This window comes from Acipenser ruthenus, chromosome 19 (genome assembly GCF_902713425.1).
Source record: "Acipenser ruthenus chromosome 19, fAciRut3.2 maternal haplotype, whole genome shotgun sequence".
NCBI classification, from domain to species: domain Eukaryota; kingdom Metazoa; phylum Chordata; class Actinopteri; order Acipenseriformes; family Acipenseridae; genus Acipenser; species Acipenser ruthenus.
The window spans coordinates 25,427,751-25,444,007 of record NC_081207.1 but is presented as its reverse complement, the minus strand read 5'-3'; the positions used below and the strand labels follow the sequence as shown (position 1 = coordinate 25,444,007).

General features: G+C 39.9%; 2 protein-coding genes across 5 annotated transcripts in view; one reads left to right on the top strand and one right to left on the bottom strand.

Annotated features, from left to right (window-relative positions):
- Window positions 1-5,239, bottom strand: part of LOC117424180 (ankyrin repeat domain-containing protein 11-like) — a 94,766-nt gene extending 89,527 nt beyond the window's left edge. For 2 of the 3 annotated variants that reach the window (XM_058992689.1, XM_058992690.1), the window contains exon 1: window positions 4,641-5,239. The gene's annotated coding sequence lies outside the window, so the exon portion shown is untranslated. The remainder of the gene's footprint in view (window positions 1-4,640) is intronic. The other variant, XM_034040308.3, reaches the window with a different exon arrangement.
- Window positions 5,240-7,456: 2,217 nt separating this feature from the next.
- Window positions 7,457-16,031, top strand: LOC117424136 (paraplegin-like). 2 transcript variants are annotated; one of them, XM_034040245.3, is made up of 17 exons: window positions 7,458-7,901; window positions 8,691-8,793; window positions 9,070-9,159; window positions 9,704-9,945; window positions 10,170-10,309; window positions 10,708-10,810; window positions 11,637-11,762; window positions 12,101-12,263; window positions 12,532-12,705; window positions 12,956-13,080; window positions 13,339-13,441; window positions 13,529-13,639; window positions 13,744-13,859; window positions 14,150-14,306; window positions 14,402-14,565; window positions 14,884-14,961; window positions 15,286-16,031. In XM_034040245.3, exons 1-17 carry the CDS (start codon window positions 7,644-7,646, stop codon window positions 15,496-15,498), a joined length of 2,466 nt encoding a protein of 821 aa, XP_033896136.3. In that variant the 5' UTR covers window positions 7,458-7,643; the 3' UTR covers window positions 15,499-16,031. The 2 variants fall into 2 exon arrangements, with proteins under 2 accessions (XP_034784158.2, XP_033896136.3); XM_034928267.2 differs by lacking the exon at window positions 13,529-13,639 and having other exon boundaries at window positions 7,457-7,901.
- The last annotated feature ends 226 nt before the right edge of the window (window positions 16,032-16,257 follow it).

Genomic DNA, 16,257 nt, shown 5'->3' with positions numbered 1-16,257 from the left:
GTGCTGCTAACCTTGTTGATAAACTATGCATTGTAGAACACACAGATAACAGAAGATCTCACTTCGAAATTATACGGAGGGGCTTTAGCTGGCCATTTTCAGTGGCAAAAAACCCCCACAAAACTCTAGCTTAATACTGGAGCTATGTCACATGACTAATGCTCTTTCTGAACTCCACTTCATCATTGTATCTTACTGTTGCACATCCACACCTTGGATGTTGAAGAGTGTCCAGCACACAACTAGTACTGTACTGGTTTGATACAAAATCTGTAGTTCTATGTTTTAACAACGTGCTGTATAGACCAGGGGTGGCCAAACTTCCTGACACTACGAGCCGCATACCAAAAATTCCATATGGTCGAGAGTTGCAAGACACGTACTGTGAACATGAAATGTTTGCGAGCAAGACATTTTAAATACTAGGATTGTTGTGCAGTACAGTAGTTAGGTTATCTCTTGAGGGCAGAAAAAATACACAAGAACAAGGGATAGAACATTGCAGAGCCTACACAGTTTCTGTATAATCTGTATTGCACTGTATAGTGTATTAAACTTTAAAATGTAACATTGGTATTTTTCCATTTTCTGTTTATACTGTATGTATTACGCACTTTAAATAAAATATATTCAGTTATGAAACAAAATACAATAACTGACCTGATTTGAAGACCTGAATGCTGGGTTTAAAAAAAAAAAAATTGTATGACAGCTGCGTATATTAAATACCTGAGAGCTTTGTGGATGACAAATGCACTGTATTTTGAAAGGGATTACAGTACCTGCTCATGACGAGACGTAATATGTAAATATAATATTAATTTTAGACCTGCAATATAACATGTAAACATGCATTCTCTAGTCTAGCGCCAGCACTCCAATTTTATCAAAAAGAGTCATTCACCTGAATAAGGACGTTTGGCACAAGCAATATTCCTTGCTTGCCCTACAAAACTCGCTTGAGTAGTTAAATCAGCTTCTTTACTGAACGCCGAAAGAAGCATCTGCCTTAAGTCTGATCCAGGAGGACATTCAGATGAAAATGGGTTGTGATTTGTTTCATAATGACGTTTGAGGTTGCTCACCTTGTACAGAGCGATTTGTTGCAGATGACAAAAGTTTACCACTGTTTTCGGTGAAAGCCAACTTTCTCCCAGTCTGATTTAAAGCCTCATATGTTTATTACTCGTGGATGGTTTGCTCAATGCCATTGTCTCCACGAAACGAACGAGCACTTAATTCAAAATTATGAAATTTACTTTCAACTGCACATCCGGCTTTCACTCGGTGATCAAAATACGCATGCGCCAGCGAGTGGTGTCGAAAGGCTACAAGTGACGAAATATCCTTGCAGTGAACATGCAGGCTCAAAGAAACAGGAGAGAAGAAAGAATAAATGAACACCAACGAACACAGAGAACAACAATAATAAACTTATTGTGTTTATTTTTACTTACTCTTTTTGTTTGTTTATTCTTTCTTCAGTTCATTCAAGCCGCAAAGCGTGCGTCACCCAGCATTTCACCAGGAGACGTACTTGAACTGCCCAACAACCGTGGTCTGTCCACCTCTAGTATAGACCTATTACAATACATGTTTTACTGTTTTTGCCTCCAGTAAACTTTCTGGCATCTAAAACAAATAAGCAGCCGACAAAGTTTAACAGAACCTGGAACTTGTACTAAATGTTCTCAGTAACAAAGCAAGACTACTGCTGCTTTTCTGCTCCATGGGTACATGCCACCTACTGCAGACTGTAGAATGAAACAATATTTTACCAACAAGAAATGCCTACTGCAAAATGCCTTTCTTTATTTAATAACTGGTGTACTAATATACTGCAAGTAAAAAAACACACTAAAGGAATTTCCCAGCACTATTTCTCTCATAATCAAAAACACTATATGAAGCATAGCTTACTCAGTTCTTCAAATCACAGTGTGCATACAGGACACTAGTGTTTAAAATTCTATGTCGTTGTATAGTATCAATGTATAAATCCTACTACACAGTAATCCAGTACTACAGTTTAACCACTGTACTGTAATCGCTGTACGCAGTGCATTCTGAGTGTGTGGGGTGGATGCACATGTACGTGGGCTGTTTACAAACACGGTAGTCCACAGTGAATTCGGAGTATACTGAGGCTATGTTATGGTTTAGCTTCGTTAGTCGCACTAAAGAAAACAAAAGTGTAAAATGGAAGATGGGAGACTGCAGCTTTATGTACCTAATTGGCTGTACTAAACAGAACTAACCAAAACATGTATCTTCACATTTAACAAGTTCACCCTAATAGGGGTAGGACAGAAAACTGACCAAACAATAATAATTATATTATATTGTATTTATTTACCAACATACAACATTAGGAATGCTGCAGGATTTAACATTTCTTTTTAATTTGCTGTATAATGCCGATACTGTTAATGCTGCCCCCCACACTGCTTTTTTTAAAAAAAAAAAAAAAAAAAAAAAGCATTATTGCATGTTCCTTGCTTCTCATTGTTCAGCTGCATAGCAACCAAAGCAAGTAGCAAATGTGTGATGCAATAACAGACATTTTCCTCCCAGCATGGTGCAATGCCCTTACAAAGCAGGGCAGATTTTTGAACTCACAATGACCAGAAAACTAGCTTGATTCTTTTTTTTCTTTTTCATCTGATGCTACATACAGCTTTAGATTAATTTATTTATGGGTATTCAGTCAAAACAGACTACTGTAATTGCATTACTAATCTAGCAGAAAACCAGGAATCTGTACAAGGTCAATTCAAAATGAGCTACAAAACACAAATGTTACACATATAAAAACACCCTGTCATTTTGAACAGTTTTTCATAAATGTATCACACAAAGGGGGTTAAATCAAAAAGTAGTATTTTGCAAGGCATTAGCAAAAAAACACAGCATATATGTAATGCAGCCTTAGGCAAAAGTATGAAAAATAAGAATTAGAAGTATCACCGTCACACAGTAGCAAGATGACTGAAAAAACATTGCAAATGGTGAATCAATACAAAACTACTGACTAACAAGCACTAATTTTTTTTGCAGAATTGCTCCACTTTTTGTAAGCGTTCTTAGTGTACATTTCATCAAGCAGTCTCCGTTAAAAAGACAGAGAATTCATAATAAACTATTAACCACCATGGAGTACATATAACATAACTATACTTTTATATCACTAATCATAACCCTGTATGTAATGCACAACGTGCGTGTTTGTTATGTTTGTCAAGGATGCTGAACCAAATTTAGACTGACTTTTTTTTTAAATGCAGACCTCGACATATCTACCCTGAAAACAGATGGAAAATGGACAGTGTAATTTGCAAACGATTCACACAAAACAGATATGTAGTTCACGGGCAGGCATCCAAGAAATCTGAAAGACTACTACGTGGATGTGTCGAGAGTTAACAGGTAGTTATTACCTGAACTCAAGACAGCAAAAGTTTTGAGAGTGTGATATGAGCCATTCTAAAAAATCTAGCCAGAGCTTTCCCGTCATCCAGAAAGCACTTCGTTCTGTATTGCAATAGCTCTGAATTATTTGCATTTGGGGCTGGTTGCAAGTAAATAAAAAAAAAAAGTCATGTGGATCGTAGTTCCTACAGACCGGACATGAAAAGGAGCTTTGGAAATTTAAAACTATGGCAAAATATTGTATAAAATGAAAAGTTCAATTGCCAATAGTGCTCTGCAATATCACTTTTTTCCTTGTCAGAAAAATAATGAAATTCAATAGTGAGAAGTAAATGTAAACAGAATCCCTCTTGTGAACTCCAGACAGTTCATTCAGTCTCTCGGCGTCAATACAATGCAGATATTTGGATTTAGATCTCTGAAGTATTGAGTGATCCTCTTAGTGTTTTGCTGATAGTTGTTGTATTTACCTTCACAAAACGATCAGTAAAACATTAAGAGGATCACTCAAACTAATATACTAGCAATTAAGAACTGTTACATGTAACGTCAGGAGAGCATATTCAAGAAAACAAGCATAATGTAACGTTGGTAAACAATAAACTGAAATATTTCCTATTCAATTATTAGAATCGTAATATATGTTGATACTTCAACTAGAATCTAATACGACGAGTTTGTTTTAACAATTAGACCAATTAGGGCGCATGTAATTGGTAAATTACATGCGAAATCAAATCAAGTGTGTCTGCAAAACACACACACTCGCTATATCAGAATCAGTGACGTTTCTTTCAGTGTGTCCCTTCTTTTGACAACTGTTTACAGGCTAGAAATTAGGCAAAGTCGACCAAGCTCAGGAGAAATTGACTAAAGATCCATTAAACACATGGCACAATTTCACAAAACAGCTCCTGAGAAACAGGAAAAACAACAAATACAAATGAATCTCACTCCACAAAATGACTGAGAGCCTAGAATATTTTATTCAGTTGCAGGTAAACAAACAAGTTGTTCGTTAAAAATAGAACGTATTGTTTTCAAATCGTTGCATAAACATTCTGGGGGAATAATAACACAACTAATACAGAAGCCATGGCTTAACTAAACTAATGTTTCTCCAAAGCTCAATTCCCCTGCCTATTTAAACAAACCACCACCCTTATTATTTTTGAACAGAAGCAGTTCAAGCAAACTAGGCACGCACTTACCTTTGCCCAATACTAAGCTGCGTGTCCCGCGGCTCAGGCTCGGAACTCCAGTCCCAGGCTTGGTTTTCCCATTTGAGGCCTTGCTGCTTGAACAGACTACCGTCCGGAAATATCCAACAAAGCAGCGCACATCTTACACACAAATACCAGTGCCTCTCTTAAATTCCGCAATGCCCAAAACGCAAAAGCTTTCGAGCCTCCCACTATTGTATGCACAGAAAGATCAGGCGCACATCATATTCGTATAGGCATACATTGTCGATATGTTATGTTATTAATATTACTTTACGGATTTATTTTTATTATTATTTTTTAATCCCACTGCTACTCAACTCCTCGCGAACCGTTTTACCAGGCGGCCTTTGACTTGGACTGTGGGTGCTGACGAAAAAAGATTGAGGCGGTTTGAAACATGCAATGCGATTGGCCAAATGGCGGGGGAGGTTTCTAACTAGAGAGGCTGTTATGAAAATAACGCCATCTTGGCTCCTACATTGGTCGGGCTTGTGCATAAAGCGAATGGCGCAAGTGGAGCCAACATGGCGAACACAGTGATGTAATCACACAACACCCTCCATAACTGTGACCCTTGAAGAAGGTGTAAGCGAAGAAAACCGAGGAAACGAGAAGGGAAATTATAAGGATCTTTGATTGGTCAAATAGGATGCCACAGTTGCAGGGAAGGTGCGTCAGAAGGATAAGTATAAAAGGAGAAAAATTATTGGTTAAACGCTATTGATTCTCTTTTTCGGATTGGGCCATTTTTTAGATGGTGCCGTCCCTCTGGTGTCGTAAGTCTGTATTTTTTTTTTAAATCTTACCATGTCTGAAGTGTCTGCGATTGGAAGACTTATCTTTCTAGTAATAATGGAGTTCCTTGTCCTTACAAATGTATGCTTCAGAAACCCCCGAAAACCAGATAACCGCCTAATCAGACACATTTTGTATAATGACCTGCTTTGACATTATTTGCTTAACTTATACAGTGTCTGTTATCATTAGCTGACAATCTGTTCCCTCTTTTTTTTTTAAGCAATTAACAGTTGTTTGTTACTGTTTAGATCTTTATTAATATTGTATTAAGGTAGAGTCTATGTTTCTAAAATATTCCCCCTCTCCACTTGTATAAACTTCAAACCCATTTTCATTGCTCTTCTTAGTTTTGTGAATGTGAACTTCTATTCCTACACATTTTCGTCATTTTAAAAAAGTTAAAACACTTGCGTGTAGTACCTCCTCCATGCTGATTTACACCAGAATACCTAGGCATTGTTTGCTGGATAGAGACATAGAGGGAGAACTCAATTTAACACATGCTGTGCCATCCTGTTTTAACTGTGGGGCATATGAATGACAAAGAGTTAATTATTTCCTCTGAAAGCAGCGCTATTCAGTCCCACATGGAGGAGATGGGCGCTCTAGACAATGCTGTGCCTTCGGTGATATTCCTGTGTCAAAGTTAAGAAACAAAGAGAAGGGGGAGGTAATGCCCTCATAAGATTTTACCTTTGTAAAAAAAACATGGCAAACCATGGTAAATACATTAGTAAAACTGCAAAATGACCTTTCAGATTAGTCCTATGACATTACGCCATCCTCACTTGTGTGACAGAAGATGTTGTCACATGTTGAACCATGCTGTATATAAGAGACACGTGCTGGTTCCATGCAGAAGTATTCTACTCACATAATAATAATGGACTGTACTGAGGGTGTCAATATTATAGGCACTGTATCTTAAACATATGCTGTTATTTTTTGTAATTCAGATTAAATTCGTTATTATTATACCAAAAATACACATTGGAAATATATAGCAAAAACCAGCTAGTTCAACACGTGAAAACATATCACACAAGGTAGCATGGTATGCTAGCATACTTGTGTGCTCATCAGTTTTGTTATCTCACCAGCTGTTGATAACATGGTTAACGCTCATAGGTTAATATAAACTTATCAAATCAAGTCCAATCACTGTTGTTATAATACACCAATTAGTCAGATATTGCTTTCATTAACTACTGTTACCCTCCGTTCATTAATTATATTAAAAAGATGAATTAATCACAGTAGCCCTATTATTAGCCGTATGTACTGTCTACAGTTTTGCTTTGTCGATAGCACACCCCTGTGGTTAAAAATGACACTACAGTTCACAATATTGCAAGATTTCATGATTGTAAAAATTTTGGTCAAACGCTCATGCTACGATGATGTCAGATCGCCAGATCATGTAAATATATTCAGTGATTATTAATGAACACATCACATCTCATTCTGTAGAATGACACATGATTATATAATAACAATAATAATAATATATTTTCATTAATTTGGAAAGTTCCATAGGTATATATACGAGTCTTGCGTGCCAAGCACACAAATATTTTTCAGTTGTATGAAATTATACGAAAACAAAAACTAATAAAAAGCAGAAACGCGTGTAATAAAGAGTGATGTCACTTTGTAATTCAGAAACTTTAGCGAGTTTACATAATATGCCGTCTGTTTAAAAATAAATATTCTGTAGCGTTTGTACTGTAGATTGATTCACACCCGTTTCTCCATTAGTGCGCCCTCTGTCGTTTTTTTGTAGTTCTGCCAAAGATTATCTTTAGATTTTCAATGCTGTGCGGCGACTGGTAATGACATCACCAGAGTTGAAGGTTGACATACTACATTTTATTTTATTATTATTTCTGTGTTCACCGTGCTTTTAAACCTCAAACAGTTATTAACATATCGTCAGGGTTAAGAAACTTTCATTAAAAAAAATCTTAAAGTTGCTTTTTTTATAAAATGGAAAATAAACGAGGGTGAAAGTTAAAAGGTCAAGTTCATAGCGATGGGTGGAGTTTAGTTACATATCAAAACGGAAAACTGTTCCGAGTTATACAGTACACTCTGCTCTAAATAGCTGTACCATGATTTAAGAAATATAGCATTAGTGCAGAAGCATGCTAACACGTTTAAGATATTATTAACTTTATTAATAGCGTGGAAATGGCTGCGATGCTTATGCAACTAACCAGCAGAACTTGCGGTTCTAGGAGCAGATCGATTTGGGCTTTGACAGCTCAGAAAAGAAGTCTGCATTTGGGAAACGACTACAAAAAGTCTTTTATTCATAAAGATCAAAATAATATCAGCCCTAGTAAGTGTAATGTCTGCAAGAACTGTGGATTAAAAAGGATCACGAATTTTCAACTCAGTTCGAGGCTTCAAGATCAACGTCGTTATGTCAGCACTGGTATTTTACAGGTAGGTTCAAACCATACATATACTTTCGCGTTTTTAATGCAACCAGGTTTGATGAAAACGTTGCACGTTTCAAGAGTAATGTGAAGCAAAATGAACTGAAGACAAAGTGATGTGGTTGTAGTATAACATATCTATGTATTTATGAAGTACTGCTGGTGGTGCCCAGTACTGATTACCTAGAGTATATAATATACACGTTTTCCCTACGTATCTCCACTTTAGAGTATAACCGCTATTACAGATCTGCATATACAGCGCATTCCAGTCTCTTTTGTTGTCCTTGTTAATGCTTTGTGGGGTGGTGATGTTTGTTTTTATGTACCATGTGATCATGCAATCATGCCCGGTTTTATTTGAAAATGACCTGAAATATCCAATTGGTTACAAATTACAGTGACCCCCTGTAAGGCGGTATGGTTAGCATACCTCCCATGTGTACCATAACGTCATTATACCAGCACTTGTATTAGTTATTATAAGGTAGAATACAAATATCACAATATCGTAACAATGGGTCTAGTGGACTACTGTATTCTTTTGTCAGTTGTGAAAAGATCACAGTTGAGCGCAGAATATTAGTTTACGGTTTCAATTATTTTGCCCTATTTAGACAATGCACCTGTACTGTTATCTATAACAGTAGTACAGACAGTACTTAGAGTTATTTTATTTTTGTCGTACATTATTTACTGCAGGCCATGTTGTTAAGTAACCTGGCTGTGCAGAAGTTGGTTGAAGTTTAGTTCTGGACTTGCAAAAATCCCTCTTTCATTATTTATTATTTTGCAGCAAATCCTTTACAAACCTCTGACCCCCAGATTTCAAGGAGTCTGTAAGATCTTAATAAAACAACAGCTTGGTCGAGATCCAGTTGGGTTATGGAGACTTTTAGGTAAGCATAAAACAAACCTAGCACTTATTAGTGCCATTAGTTTAGTTTTGTATCCAGTTGTAGGGTATTATTAAGCACTACAATGACACTGAATATTACACACAGTGCCCCCATGTTATAATTCTATGAATACTGTTTTGTTATTGTTTGTCTATTGTAGTGTAAAATTCCAAATATAATGTTGGACAGTTTTCATAGAATTCAAGCGGGTTGTTTATGGTAGGGGCCTAGTGTCTGTGAACATTTGTTATTTATTTGAATGGTCTTTTATTACAGGAGGGACTTCTTATTTTAGCACCTCTCGACCCAGGCAGGACAAAAACAGTAATGATGACGCTAAAGGGAAAACTCCAGAGGAGGATGAAGGTAAATCTCTCCCACTCCCACCCCCTTTATAACATTTCATCAGGTGGCATTACTCTGTACACTGTACGTGTATGATTGACATTCATCCATCTAGAAACCTGAGCTATGGTAAGCCTTGTGTTTATATATTTATAGGACATCTAAACAAATAATCAAATATTCTTTAATGCAGAATTAGCTGGAAAACAATAGTATCACATTCAAGTAAAAAAATTTATAACATCTCTTCAGAGTAATATAACCCATCAAACTACCTATTAAAGAAAGGATATACATGCTGTTTTGAACAATACAAGGTATTATTTATTTGAGGTTATTCATGTATTGGTTTTCCTCTTGCATAATGTATATTTTTTTTCATACAGTCATTTATACATTTAAACGTGGTCATATTTCAAGCAGTGTTTTTTTTTTTAATATTTGAATATGTGTCCCAGCCCGGCTTTAGATTTTTATGGAATGACACTTGAGCATTCCTACAGGGGATAAAGTAATACCATCTGCAGTGTGGAATCCTTGACTAAAGCATCCTTTCTGTTCTCAGAGGAGAAGAAGCGGCGCGAGCGAGAGGATCAGATGTACAGGGAGCGGCTGCGGACACTGTTCATCATCGCGGTCATCATGAGCCTCCTCAACTCCATCAACACCAGCGGAGGCAACATCTCCTGGAACGACTTTGTCAACGAGATGCTGGCCAAGGGCGAGGTGTCCCGGGTGCAGGTGGTACCAGAGAGCGACATCGTGGAGATCTACCTGCACCCTGGTGCCGTCATCTTTGGGAGGCCAGTGGGTACCCCAGTCTGTGGTTTAACATTTTAAAATGACCTTAAGATATGTTTGTTACCTTGAAAACAGTGTCTTCGTTAAAATGCCTTCCTGGGAAGCACATCCATAAGAAGTTAGATCTGTGTTATTTTATTTATTTATTTTTAGGTGGAGTTATCCAATAAGATTCCTTACGTCACTAGCTGTTTTGATGACCTGTTAACTGCACAGTCCTCTTTCCTCAGAGGCTGGCCCTGATGTACCGGATGCAGGTTGCCAACATCGACAAGTTTGAGGAGAAGCTGCGAGCAGCTGAGGAGGAGTTAAACGTTGACATGAAGGATAGGATCCCTGTGTCCTACAAGCGCACTGGATTCTTTGGAAAGTACGTACCAAACCTCAGTGTTGAGGGATTTCAGTTTGTGTTGTGTTGTTCCTGACATCCTCCAGAAATGTGCAAGTACTAATCTGATTTGATATTTTGAAGAACTGGGTGCTTATACTGTAATTGTGTCAGTTAGCTCCGAATATTTCTCAGTCATGTTTCCTGTGTTCTGAACTTACTAAGATCTTTAGAACCAGTTTCTAAAGTACGTTTACTCTAAAGACAAAAATAGCTGGCTGTCAGATATGCAATAGTTATTTTTTTGTAATTAACAAAAAATATATATCTTTATTTGAGTGTACATATTACCACCCAAGTGGGCACATTAACACAATAAACTGTAAGGTGAACCTCAGCAGCACATTTGTAGGCATACCTGACCTTGCTTTATATTCCAGTGCTCTTTATGCCCTGGGGATGGCAGCAGTGGGGGTGGCGATTCTCTGGTACATCTTCCGACTGGCAGGGATGGCGGGCAAGGATGGTGGATTCAGTGCATTCGTAAGTGTGGTGGTTCTGCTGTCTGAACCAATTAGTGGAATTATTTCTAACCAAAATATAAAGTACATGTAGCGAGTAGCCTGCTCGCAGAGTGGTGTGGAGGCGAATTCCCATCGAAAGTTCATATATATATTAATAAAAAACAGATATCAGCCTGAGCCCACACATACAGGATTCTGAAGTGTTACACAACTTGTATTAGCGTGGGTGTTGCGGTGGTTTCGAACTTGACCTAAAGCTCAAGGGCTCCCGAGTGGCGCATCCACTCGCGTAGAGTGCAGGATGCGCCCTATAGTCTGGCTATAGTTTGGCGCACAATTGGCCGAGCGCCGCCCAGGGGGAGGGAGGGTTAGGTCGGCCAGGGTGTCCTCGGCTCACCACGCACCAGCGACCCCTGTGGTCTGGCCGGGTGCCTGCGGGCTTGCCTGTAAGCTGCCCAGGGCTGCATTGTCCTCCGACGCTGTTAGCTCTGGGTGGCTGCATGGTGAGTCTGCAGTGTGCAAAAAAGCGGGCGGCTAATGGCGCACGCTTCGGAGGACAGCATGTGTTCATCTTCGCCTCTCCCGAGTCAGCGCAGGGGTGGTAGTGGTGAGCTGAGCTAACCAAAATAATTGGACACTACTAAATTGGGGATAAAATAACAAAAAACGAATTGGCGATTACTACAATAAAAAAAAAAAAAAAATGTGATTTTTACAGTGCCATTCCTCACCTACTGTACCAATGCTAACTTCATTATCTGTATCCATTAAAGTGATAAACGCTGACCATGTGCTGAATATTTTTTTTTTTTTATTTGTGCTGCCTTGTGTGCCTGTGCTAACAGAACCAGCTGAAGATGGCTCGCTTCACCATTGTGGATGGAAAGTCAGGGAAGGGCGTGAGTTTCAAAGACGTGGCTGGGATGCATGAGGCCAAGATGGAAGTGAAAGAGTTTGTGGATTACTTGAAGGTACAGACTAGCAAGCTCACCCTAAGACAGGGAAGCAAAGAAAATTCAGCAAAGAAAATTAATAAAAATTTTCTGACCACAACAATGTGTTGCTGATTTTATTTATTTATTTATTTATTTATTTATTTATTTATATATAAAGAAACTGGATTTGGACCAAACAACACATTTGAAGCAGTTGGTTAAATTAATTTTTATTAAAGTCTAATTTTATCCTGTGGTGTTCCAGTACACTGAAGTTCAGTCTTTTATGAAATATAAATGGTATGCATGTTTTGTTAATTGCACTAGCTGCAGCAGATGCAGGCATTTACTGTTTCTTTGCATGCCTTTGGCAGCACCCAGACCGGTACCTCCTGCTGGGGGCCAAGGTGCCAAAGGGGTCTCTCCTTCTGGGACCCCCAGGCTGTGGGAAGACGCTGCTGGCCAAGGCGGTCGCCACCGAAGCCCAAGTCCCCTTTCTCGCCATGGCGGGATCAGAGTTTGTGGAGGTTATCGGGGGTGAGTCATTCCTCACAACAGACAAACTGCTAATGAGGCACCAGATCTTGGGACTAAGGACATTTACTCTCAGTATACAGTGAAATAAGGTGTATCTCCTGTCCTTTACCTTATATGAGACATTCTGCCTTGCAGCTTTATTTCTGTTTTGCTTCTAGAGTTAAATAAGCAGTGTTCCGTCATTCTAAATGACATATTATGTGCACCTTCCTGTGAGCAGAGTGTGTGCAGGGCGCTGTGTTAATGTGTGTTCATGCTGTTGTGTCAGGCCTGGGTGCAGCGCGTGTGCGCAGCCTGTTTAAAGAAGCCCGCGCCCGCGCCCCCTGTATCGTGTACATCGATGAGATCGACGCTGTCGGGAAGAAGCGCTCCACCAACAGCTCCGGCTTCTCCAACACTGAGGAGGAGCAGACCTTAAACCAGCTGCTGGTCGAGATGGACGGTGCGTTACTCTCCCTCGCTCTCTCTTTGAGAACGGCAGCCACTAGTTTCAATGGAGTAATGTGATTTAATGTTGGGGATTAAGGGGACTATACTGTAATTAACTGTAATAGAAGCTATGACTGCTAACGTATGTTATCTTGATTCATCTTGTACGTTAGTGGCTTAAACAGTAGATGTTCAAATATGTTTTTCTTGGCATCAAGTACTAACGTTCTAAAGTGTCAGCCTTTTGCCATGATGTCTTTCAGGAATGGGAACCACAGATCATGTGATCGTGCTGGCATCCACAAACAGAGCAGATATTTTAGATAACGCACTGATGAGACCTGGCCGGCTCGATCGGCACATTTTCATTGACTATCCTACACTGCAGGTACGACTGGGAAAGGGGGGGGGAGGGGGGAGGGGGGAGGGGCAATCATTTCCAACATGCTGCTTATAGCTCTTTATTTCTTTATACATTTTATAATTCAGCATAGTGCTGATAGTATTGATGATAACGATCGCTTCCTCTTGAACTGTCGGTATCATTACAAGTCTGCTCAAGTCCATGCTTTTCTTATAGTACCCTCCGGTGGACGGTTCAAGAATCGCATGTTTCTTATTAACTGCTTTTTTTTGTTTGTGTCAGGAGAGAAGAGAGATCTTTGAGCAGCACCTGAAGAACTTGAAACTCACCCAGTCAGCCAGCTTTTACTCCCAACGTTTAGCTGAGCTCACACCAGGATTCAGCGGTAAGAACCTCTTTTGTTTTCACTCAGCTTGAATTCTACTACATTACAGTAGCTTATTGCCAATATTTTTTGTTGTTTCTACTCAAGGAGCGGACATCGCCAACATCTGCAATGAAGGAGCTTTGCATGCGGCCCGAGAGGGATACAAATCAATCGACACCTTCAACTTTGAGTATGCGGTGGAGAGAGTTATTGCAGGTATCTTAATCTACAGTACCTTCTACTATTTCTAGAGAAGAACGGCAGATGTACAGTGATATACCTGATCTACCGGTTTTTGTCTTTTCTGTGTTGCTGTGCAGGCAGTGTTAAGAAGAGTAAGATCCTGTCTAAGGAGGAACAGAGGATTGTGGCGTTTCACGAATCGGGCCATGCGCTGGTGGGCTGGCTGCTGGAGCACACAGAGGCTGTCATGAAGGTAAAGCCGTCTTCATACCATCACCTCACTATGCCTAGACTATACACAGTTTGTTAGCCATTACAATGAGCATCCCCTCCACCCACGTGAACATATACTGTACGTGCATCATATGTTTCAGCTCCTCCATTTGTGAAAAAACTTTGCAGTGGCAGCAATCTTGGGTTGTGTATGAAGAAGACAACAATTTGAATATTTTCTCCTAAACAAATATTTTGAAAGCAATGTAGATATGTTCTAATAGGAATCTGGCTTACCCTGACCTGTCTTGGTTCTCGCTACCCTGCCAGGTCTCCATTGCCCCCCGGACCAACGCTGCGCTGGGGTTCGCCCAGATTCTGCCGCGGGACCAGTTTCTCTTCACCACCGAGCAGCTGTTTGAGAGAATGTGCATGGCTCTGGGAGGCCGGGTCTCGGAGGCCATCACCTTCAATAAGGTCACTACAGGTAATCCAGCAAGAGGCAGTGACTCCTTAACATTCCGTATCAGTTCCCTTATAAAGCTGTGTGTTGAGTCGACATACCTGTGTGTGTTGTGTAAGGGGCCCAGGATGACTTGCGGAAGGTGACTCGCGTGGCCTACTCCATGGTGAAGCAGTACGGCATGGTGCCCAGCGTGGGTCAAGTCTCCTTCCCTGACACTGAGGAGGAGGGGGCCATCGGGCGCAGACCATTCAGCCAGGGCCTACAGGAGCAGATGGACCATGTGAGTGCAGGCAGATGGGTTTCCTTCTCTTTTCTAAACCAGCTTTGCGCTGTCTGACACACAATGGAGATGAATCTGTAGAAAAGGGGAATAGAGGAGGCTCACATAAACTTGATAGAGAGTAGAGCATGGAAGGGATGGAGTCAGTATAATAGTCAGGTATAGCGCTAGGATTAGCCAAACCTAAGGCTTTGTACTATTTGAGATATGTGGCTTGGGTAGCAGAGTTCTAACTTGCAGCTATTTTTATTTAGCCATTTACCCTTTAGATCACAAAAGCTTTGACTGTCTCAGTAGTGTCCTATATTGATCCCACAGGAGGCCAGGATGCTGGTGGCTCGAGCATACAGACACACAGAGAAACTGCTGCTAGACAACAGAGATAAACTGATTATGGTGTGTACTCTACTTCAGTGTGTTGTTTGTTTGTCATTTCTGTTTGCGGATATCTGGATGTTAATACAGGTATGGGTAAAGAAAAGGTAATACTACGGCTGCGGTTTGTAGAAAATGCATTTGTCAATTTACCCTTTTATCAATATTATTAGCATACAGTAGCAACACATTACTGTTATTCAGTGGGATTAGCAAGTGAACATAATATTGACAATAATGTGACTGACATACTAATGAAACAATATAATAAGTGTACTGAATGACAGTCATGGGATCAGAAGACAGTTTCAAGTGGCATGGCTGTGATGTGTTGTCTACTTGCAGCTGGCCAATGCTCTGCTGGAGCGGGAGGTAGTGAACTATGATGACATCGAGGCGTTGCTTGGGGCCCCCCCATATGGCCCCAAGAAGATGATCACTCCCCAGAGCTGGATCGAGGCTGAGAAGGACAAGCAAGACACAGGGGAGGAGGAGCCAAGGAGGAAGCCACCAAGACGCAAGGAGGAAGATGACGAGGCTAACTACAAGCCTGTTTAAAGCCCTGCTGTATCCATGGTGTGACTCTCCAGCAGGCAGACACTGCGCCTTTATGTGATACCGCCAGTGGGTCCACCTGCACCAGGAATCATTAAAGGATTTTGATCCATTGTAAAGCCTCTGTAATTGATACCTACTGTTATTATTATGCAGCAAATATGGTGTTGCACTGTAAAAAGGCTTTTCAGATAATTTTATTGTGTTTGATTCTAAACAGACAACGGATTGAAGGTTTAAGGATTACATAACATACTGCAATGTTTACAGGAAACATGACTGTATCTCCTGTCAGTACCTATAATTATCATTTTTCAACATAATATAAAACAAAATCTAAACAAAACAATATTTCAATTCACACATCATCGGGAATACATTTCTCAATATGTTGGCCAAGAGAAGGTGAATGTCTCTGTCTCATAAGGATTGTATCTTTCTCCCTCCCAGCTGCAACGCTGCTCAGTTTTCTATTCCCACTGTACTTCATTTATTTATTAAAAAAAAATGATTAATGAATAAAGTTGCTAAAAGAATATGGCTTGTGTTTAAAAGCATTGCTGTGTTACAGACTACATTTCCATCCCTGTTATTGAACTCTACTGTTGATTTGTTAAAAATGAAGGAGTCAGTTTTGAGAACATAAGAAAGTTTACAAACAAGAGGAGGCCATTTGGCCCGTCTTGCTCGTTTGGTTGTTAGTAGCTTATTGATCCCAGAATCTCATCAAGCAGCTTCTTGTAGGATCCCAGGGTGTCAGCT

Bases quoted from the DNA above. Each gene is read 5' to 3' on its own strand.
- LOC117424136 (XM_034040245.3), top strand. From the start codon at position 7,644: ATGGCTGCGATGCTTATGCAACTAACCAGCAGAACTTGCGGTTCTAGG. The intron at 10,310-10,707 runs GTACGTACCAAA...TTTATATTCCAG, and splicing joins CGCACTGGATTCTTTGGAAA to TGCTCTTTATGCCCTGGGGA. The intron at 12,706-12,955 runs GTGCGTTACTCT...GATGTCTTTCAG, and splicing joins GCTGCTGGTCGAGATGGACG to GAATGGGAACCACAGATCAT.